The sequence below is a fragment of the Scleropages formosus genome, chromosome 5, assembly GCF_900964775.1.
Source record: "Scleropages formosus chromosome 5, fSclFor1.1, whole genome shotgun sequence".
Lineage (NCBI taxonomy): Eukaryota > Metazoa > Chordata > Actinopteri > Osteoglossiformes > Osteoglossidae > Scleropages > Scleropages formosus.
Genome location: NC_041810.1, coordinates 24,494,103 through 24,502,118, shown reverse-complemented (window position 1 = coordinate 24,502,118; position 8,016 = coordinate 24,494,103). Strand labels below are relative to the sequence as shown.

Genomic DNA, 8,016 nt, shown 5'->3' with positions numbered 1-8,016 from the left:
AAAGCGAGGACTCTTCTGTCTCGGAAAAGGTCGTCGCTCGTTTTGTCGTTTCGGGATGAGCAGCTGTAGTGTGTTCATGTCTCCTGTGAATGGTGTATATTGTAGGGAAGGACTTGTTTTCCCATACGGTGCCTCTAGATCTCACACACACACACACAGACACACACATGGCTACATGTAGTTGTTCACCTTACGATACACGTTATTTCCACATGCTGGAAAATGGAAACTTTATTTATCGTATGATCAAAAACAGGTCTTTAGCAACATACGACAAGCTTTATTTATTTATTTATTTTTTGGCTGCATGGTAGTAGTGAGACCAGTTTGATCAATTTGAAGAGCGTTTAGCCGTCAGGGACGTTGCCGGGGGGTCACTGCGGGGAGGTAGCTCTTCTTGACCCCGAGTAAAACGGGTAACGAAAGAGTGAACATGGTGACGAACCTACCCTCCCAGTGTCTGCACGCCAACGGTGCCGTTCTGAACGTGGACGGCGCGACCCTCGATCTGTTCCCCAGGGCGCAGCCAGCCCTCAAAACGGGACCGACACGGAGAAAGGGAGAGGACGAGCGCAGATGGGGCAGATGGGTGGGGTGTTTGCACAAGCGCTCAGCCGTTCCCGTCACCCAGGAATGCGGCGGCGAGGAGCCGCTCTCCATCGCACACCGCTGCTGAATCGGAGAGCTGAGGCAGCCGCTCGGCGATGGGGAACCGCCAAACGCAGGTGAGCGAGGGCCGCGCTGGGACCGACACGGTGACATCTGCCGAACCGAGGGGCGGTAACGGCACGGTAACGTGAGGCGTCCGTGTTACCCGTGTCACGAGCCGTGACGTACGGAGCGTTGATGCGGCAGCTTCCGCCGCTCGTGTTTTTGCGACGCTCCAACGCTCTCTAGTTTGTTCTCCTTAAGAGGAGAATTATGAGGAGCTGTGGAAGCGATCAAGGTGTAACTCCCATCCCTCCCCACCCCCCAATCCGCCCCACAGCCCCTAGAGCTCATCTACTGCGAGCTCAGTGCCCCAGGACAGGAGCGCATGCTGCTGGTGCAGATGTACCTGCTGCCCACCTTCTTCCTGGTGGTCCTGGTGCTCGGGCTCCCCCTCAACCTGCTCTCCCTCTGGGTCTTCTCCCGGCGCCTCAAGCGCTGGACGCGCGGCACCCTCTTCCTCTTCAACCTGGCGCTGGCCGACGCCTCCTGGCTCCTGGCGCTGCCCTTCCTCGTCCAGTACCACCTGGACTCCGTGAACTGGACGCTGGGCCGGCCGCTGTGTACGGCCGTGCGCCTGCTCTACCACAGCTACTTCTACCTGAGCATCTTCTTCGTGACCTGCGTGAGCGTGGAGCGCTACGTGGCCATCGTGCACCCGCTGCGTGCCGTCGCCCTGCTGGGTCGGCGCCAGGCCTGCGTGCTCTGCGTGGCCATCTGGGCGGCGACCCTGGCTTTCAGCAGCCCCGTGGCCCAGATGACGGAGCTGCAGCGCTGCCCCGCCGCCAACCACACCAACCGCACCATCTGCACCCTCTACGTGATGCTCGAGGACCCCCGGGAGAGCCTGCCGTTTTCCCTGTGCTGGTCCTTCGCGGGCTTCCTGCTGCCGCTGGCCGCCATCGCCTATTGCTGCGTGCGCAGCGTGCTGGAGGTGCGACGGCGCCGCGGCCTCTGCAACGGCAGGGGGCGCCACCTGACCAGGCTTCTGAGCGCCGCACTCGTGCTCTTCGCCCTGCTCTACCTGCCCTACCACCTGACCCGCAACGCCGCCGTTGCCGTGCGGGCCTTGTACCCCCGGAACCCAGAGGCGTGGCAGCCCGCCAGCCTGGCCTTTGCCCTCGAGATGTGCGTGTGCAGCCTGAACTCGTGCGTGAACCCGCTCTTCAGCTGCTTCGTGGGCCGGCGCTTCCGCCGCGAGTTCTGGGGCGCCTTCGCCAGGCTCTGCCGCTGTGCCTCCAAGCTGAGCTCTTCGGAGACGTTGCGCGATGGGACTCGGGAGGCGGAAGACCGGGCGCCTGCCGCGGTCTGCGCGACGACCGCAGTCTGGGCCGAGAGCGGCGAGGGCGGCGGTGCGCCGGCACAAATGCGTCCGGGGGAGGGAGCGTGCAGCAGGTTGCCTGACGGGGCCCTCGCTCATAGCCGGCCCGGCGTGACTCATCGTAACTGTTAACTTGGTCCGTGCGGCTCACCGTCGCGGGCCACGTGTGGACGCGGTCACGGTGCTTCTCGCCTTTTGGGAGCTGAGCTTCGCACCGGAGAAGGAGCTCAGAAAGGCCCCGTTCGGACCGAAAGAAGCGTCGAGTCGAGCGCAGAGCGTCGCTTCGCACCTCTTTCTTCTTCCTTCCGCAGTCTCTCACTTTCGCTCGCTCCTTGTCCATAAGGGCTCATCCAGTGCGGGGTCGCCGTGGTCCGGAGCCTAATCTGGAAGTGCAGGGCACCTAACCGTGCGTCACACTGCAACCACTCATTCTCACACACACACACACACACACACACACACACACACACACACACACACACGTTGTGGAGCGTTTCCCCCCCCCCGCCGGTCTTGCGAGTTTGAGCTCCACGGCGCCCCCCTGCGGACAGCGCAGTCCTAACAGTCCACGTGCCCGAGGTCGCGCTCAGCTCCGGAAGGAAACGGAAGGAGGAGAGAAGAGAAAGTGGAGCGAGATTGAGGGGACAGCAGCAACAGGCCGCGTGCGGGGCTGAAAGACATGCGCAGAGTGGACCGACCGACACACACACACACACACACACACGCACGCGCGCGCATAGAGTGATCGTACACACCGAACACACACGCTGAGAGGGAAAGCGATGCGCTGCTGTGTTCCTCCGTTTCTCCCCCTCCCCCCCCCTCCTTCTCTTCCCTGTGTGTCTCGCGGCACTCGGACCCCCCGCAGACGGACCCGCAGGTACTATCGTATCGCTCTTTTCTTAAATTCTTTTCTTTTCTTTTTCTTTCTCTTCTTCGGTATGTTCCTTTCCGCCGTTTGTGTGAACATCAGAACTTTTTTGGAGGTTTTAGAGCAACTGCTTCGTGTTTTTCTTCCTCTCTTACTTTCACTTTCCATTTGGTTCTCCTTATGACCCGTATTTTACCTTTATTTACCTTTATGCCCCTGTATTTCCCTTTTTTACCCCGTTTCCCTTTGTTTCTCCCCTCCTTGACCCCCCACATTGATCTGCCACCTCGTTTCCCCTGCCTTCTCTCTCTCTCTCTCTCTCTCTCTCTCTCTCTCTCTCTCTCTCGCTCGTCTAACCCCCCCCAGTGTTGACCATGGCGGTGTCCAGCTCGACGGTCATCACCCTCAACGCGAGCACGGTCCTGCTGCGGTGGGACGTGTCCAGTCCGCTCACCGTGGGCCTCATGGTGCGGTTGCACGCGCTGGCCCGGCCGGTCACCGTCTCCACGGCCCCGGTAGGACCATCGGCCTCCGTCGCTGAACCTTCCGTCGTACCCAGTGCTTCGGCGCGCGCTACATGGAGCGGGGGGGACGCTCTTCTGCACTCGCTCTGCAGGGCTTCCCAGCGGACGCGTCGTACACGGGGACGAGCGCCGGCTTGTGGGTGCCGCTGTCTCCCTGGGACGCGCACGTCAGTGTGTACGCGAGGGCCGAGAGCGCGGTCAACGTCAGCGTCTCCGCCGCGTCTTACTCCCAGCAAGGTAGCGTGAAGTCGCCATGCTCTCAAAGTCCATCACGGGCATGGGGTTCGGGGTGGTTACACTCTTCCCCCCCACCCCAGACCCAGTCCCAGGGGCCTGCAACCTGGAGTTCAGGATGGAGAACGACCCCAACGTCCACCTGAACTTCACAGAGTACGAGACGGTGGCGCAGTTTGCAGCGGCCAATATCGGCACTTCGAGGTAAGAGACTGCTGGCCACACCTCTCACCTGTGTCTCAAGTACTGCGGTAAAGCACATCGCCCGGCTGACTCCGCGTGCGAGTGTCACATTGTGCCGTTTGGGCTTCCCTGCAGGGGACAGACTCCGCCCCCCTGTGACGTGGACCAGGCCGCCCACTCGCGGTGGGAGCTCACCTACGATGTGTACCACTACTTCCTGCCCGAGGGGGACCTCCGTGAGAGCACTCTGTTCGAGGCGCTTGGGGAGATCTACTCGGTGGAGGCTCTGCAGCAGCGAGCCACTAAGGTGTCTTTTGGGTCTCTCTTGGGATCACGCTGCCATCACACTGGGATCACACTGGGAACGTCCCCATGACTGCTGGCTCCCTCCAGGTGGCGTCGCTCAGTTCAAACGCCAAGACTCGGCTCTACGGGAACGCGTTCCACGGGTTAGGGGTCCTACACGTGGTGGTGGTCACGGACCCTGTCTTCAACACCTCCTCCCTCTATGTTCCCGCATCCACCTACAGCTGCTACTTCAGTTCCATAGACCCGCCCTCCTGCCACACGCAAGGTGATGCCCCACCCGCAAGGTGGAATACGCCCCGTTCTGTGTTCTGGTCCGAGTGTGTCGCTGAAGTGTGCAGATAGAACCGCCGCGTGGTCAGATTTGGTCAGCTGCGGTCAGGTGTGAGCAAGTGGGAACAGCTGGGACCTCCTGTTGGAGCAGGGTGCTCTGGCGTGACTGCAGGATGCGGGGATCTGATGGAATGGCAGGGATGAGACGGCTCACTCTCGCTGCGGTCGCGCACTGTTGTCCTCAGGAGAAACCTTCTGGCTCGTGTTCCTCACCCTGCTGGGGGTCTACGGCCTGCTGGTTTGCTTCACGGGACATCGCTTCCTGGAGGCAGGTGAGCAGCCCCGCCCCCACCGCTCCTCATGCTCTCAGCATTCACTCGAACACCTTGGTTCTCGTGTGGTTCTTACGGTCCAGCTGCAATTTGTACACCGAAAATGACCGAGTTTAAAAATAGCGGCGCCGGACCATCCGCGCTGCAGCTTCTCGTGTTTTTTGTCCTCCGTCAACTCCTCTCGTCCGACTGACCTTCCCGTGACCTTATTTTGGTCTCGCGGACCGGACAGGAAGTCGGCAAGAACGGAACACGGGTCAGAGGTCATTCCGATGTTGGATGTTCTCACCCGGGACCGTGGTGGACATGTTCGCGTCCACGTGGTCATTCCGCTGTCCCTAATGAGCGTCACACTGCTCCTCTCCTTTCCTCCCAGAGTACTTCTTCTTCGGCTTCCTGGTTTGCAGTTTCCTGTGTGTGGCGCTGGTGGCGCGATTCTCAGGAGAAAGTATACAGCGTGAGTCTGCGTCCCCCATGTGGACGTCCCGTCCCGCGCAGTGCTTCGCGCACCCTGATGCCGCCTTGCCGTTGCAGGGACGGGCAGGGATTGTCCATGTTGCTTTGGAGTTTGTGGAGGGGGTTGCCATGGAAACACCCCCCATCGCTCTCACATCGAGACAGACTTGCACATATTTCTTTTTACAATATGACTTTTAGACTCTTTTTTTTTTTTGCGTTGCTCTGATTCACCTCAGTGCGAATTCAGTTTGAGGTTCGCTTCATTGCACCAGCAGCACATGCAACATGTACAGCACACGCAGGGGTCGAACTGCCTCGGAAACACATCAAATGCCGCTCTTCATATTCAGTTATGATGACTATTTACTCGTATGTTTGATGAATTTTTGCGTGACCTGTCCCCCCCCCCCCCCCCAACAGTGTGCCTCGTGTACGGCGCTGTGGCCGGCTGGGTGGGCGGGGGTCTGTGCGCCCTGTGCAGGTGGAGGTTCGGCACACCTGTCCTCCTCACCTTCCTGGCGGGCGTGGCCCTGGGGACCCTCCTGGCGGCTGTTGTCATGGTCACACCTCTTGGTGAGAACGGGGAAGGTCAAGGGTGTATGTGTGTCTCCATGCTGGAGGGGTGGGGGGTCTGTTGTTCTACCCTAACACTGAAGTGCCGCACTTACAAAACACACAGATGCAGTGTCTATGAGCTCCAGTCCTATGTTTCTGTCTCCTCGGTTCACATGCCACCTACAGTCAATGAGGGGGTGATGAGGAGCGATGTCCTCTACTGGACCTGCGTGACAGCCATGGCGCTTGTCCTGCCCACACTCCTGCTCACCTGCACCAGAGCTGTAAGTCCTGACTGCCTGATATGCCCCTCCCCTCCCCTCCCCTGCCCCGCCTCTGTCCTCCTGGCCCCTCCCCATCACCACACCACCTCTGTCCTTAAATCCTTCTTCGGTTGCGAGACATCAGTTTATAAATGTTTTATTTAATCTCTTAGTCCGTACGAAGCAGATACACTGGCCCCTTGGGTAAGTGTGAACAGTCCAGCCGGTATTTTCTAAGCGCAAAACATTTTTCAGTCTATGTATATATATTTTTTTAACCTATTTTCTTTCATAGTCTTTTACAAAAAGTATGTATTTCTGAGATATTTGCAGGACCCAGACAGTGAATTCACGGAGGCATTTTGTGTTTGTCGTTGTTGATTGCAACTCGGTGGTGGCAGGGACTTCGGGGTTATGAACCGTACGAGTTACAAACAGACTTGCGGCCTCAGCTGTTCTCTGCCAGGTGACTTGCTGCGTGGAGCTTTTGCAGATTCCTGTGGCGAACAGAAAAGGCCCCCCAGGGAATCCTGGGAACTTTATGACTAAATGAAATGCGCAGTGTGTGCGTGGGAAGGATGTTCTGACCCCTGACTTCTGGTGCTTCCCAGCTCAACATGATGGCCAGCGCGGTGGTGGGCTCGTACGCGGCGGTCCAGGCGTTGGGGCTCTACCTGCACACCGCACACCCCCAGATCATCGTGAGCGCCCTGCTGCGGCGGGCCGTGAGCCCCCTTTACCAGCAGGCCGTCCTGGTCCTGCCCTTCCAGACTCTCGGTTAGTGTCCGTGCAACCGCTGTCACTCTCGCTCTGTTGCTTTAAAATGTCAGGAAATATATAAATAAACAATCAATCAAACAAACAAAGAAACATCACCATCTCTGGTGGATGAGGAAGGTCAGTCAGTGACCGATCAGCCTGGCTCGTTGGGCCGCTCTGTCGCTCAGCGTTCCGACCCACGTTGTCTTCCTCGCAGACTGTCTCCTGACCGTCCTCTGGGGGGCGCTGGTGCTCTTCGGGCTCCTCTCCCAGTGGTGCCTCACCAGGACCAGAGCCCCCTTCCCTCCGTGCCCCTACCAGAGGCAGGTGGCCGGACCCCCCGGCCCCCCCGACGAGAGGAGCCCCCTACTGGGGGCGGGGCATCGCTGAGGGGATTGTGGGACTGTGAGCGCAGGGAGGGGTTGTCCTACCACAGTAGAGCCTCTAGCGCCCCCCTCCCACTGACCGCGCTCCGCACACGAACCCCGTTCACTGGGACCTTTCGCTGATTCTGCACGAGGGATGAAACACAATGTAACTGCTGTTATGGACTGTGACAGGAAGCAGTGAACTGTCACTAGGGACAGTAACATTGTTAGGGACAACTACAGGGAACAGGAAGTAGGTATCTGCTATTGGGGACGGTGACAGAAAGTGGGCAACCGTTTATCTATAAGGGAAGGGTGTCTGTGTACAGCTGTGCAGGGGGTGGGAGGGGCTTGACCCTCTGTGTTCAGGTCCACTTTCAGGTTCCACTCCGGTGACTAGAGCTCCCCCAGTGGGTGAGGAGGGAACTGCAGCGGTAGACTGAGGTGGAGGGCGATGAGCGATTGCAGCATCGGTCAGAAGAGCATCACACACCAGGGACCTGAAAACCAGCCTTTACACTGTACTTCTAACACGCACAGTGAATTTTTCTGGCTAAGTGTTTACTGATGATTTTTAAATTGTAGCTCTTGGTTGGTTGTTAAATGTATGAAAATATTATGAATGTTCTTTAAAATGTTTTATTAAAAGTAAATTCTCTTCACCAATTCGTCTGACTCCGATTGCAGACACCGAGCGCAGCAGTGTGAACTCTCACGCTGACACACAGGCAGAAATCAAAAAACTGCTGGTTCAGCATGCAGTCCTTCTGGAATTTGGTACCATAATGCACAAAGAAATAATTGGTATATGCAAAAATAAGTGTTTGTGGAAAAATCACCTAATTTTATATAAAATGTAC

The 8,016-nt window shown here is 58.0% G+C and overlaps 2 protein-coding genes across 2 annotated transcripts; both read left to right on the top strand.

Moving 5' to 3' along the window:
• The first annotated feature begins 704 nt into the window (after positions 1-704).
• Positions 705-2,161, top strand: LOC114910520 (succinate receptor 1-like). The gene is made up of 2 exons (XM_029251920.1): positions 705-725; positions 989-2,161. Exons 1-2 carry the CDS (start codon positions 705-707, stop codon positions 2,159-2,161), a joined length of 1,194 nt encoding a protein of 397 aa, XP_029107753.1.
• Positions 2,162-2,632: 471 nt separating this feature from the next.
• Positions 2,633-7,700, top strand: LOC108942274 (transmembrane 7 superfamily member 3-like). The gene is made up of 12 exons (XM_018765477.2): positions 2,633-2,909; positions 3,267-3,415; positions 3,517-3,661; positions 3,742-3,862; positions 3,977-4,148; positions 4,235-4,415; positions 4,666-4,752; positions 5,129-5,209; positions 5,632-5,784; positions 5,953-6,050; positions 6,641-6,806; positions 7,006-7,700. The coding sequence occupies exons 2-12, from the start codon at positions 3,275-3,277 to the stop codon at positions 7,176-7,178; spliced, it is 1,518 nt and encodes a 505-aa protein (XP_018620993.2). The 5' UTR covers positions 2,633-2,909; positions 3,267-3,274; the 3' UTR covers positions 7,179-7,700.
• Positions 7,701-8,016: the final 316 nt, after the last annotated feature.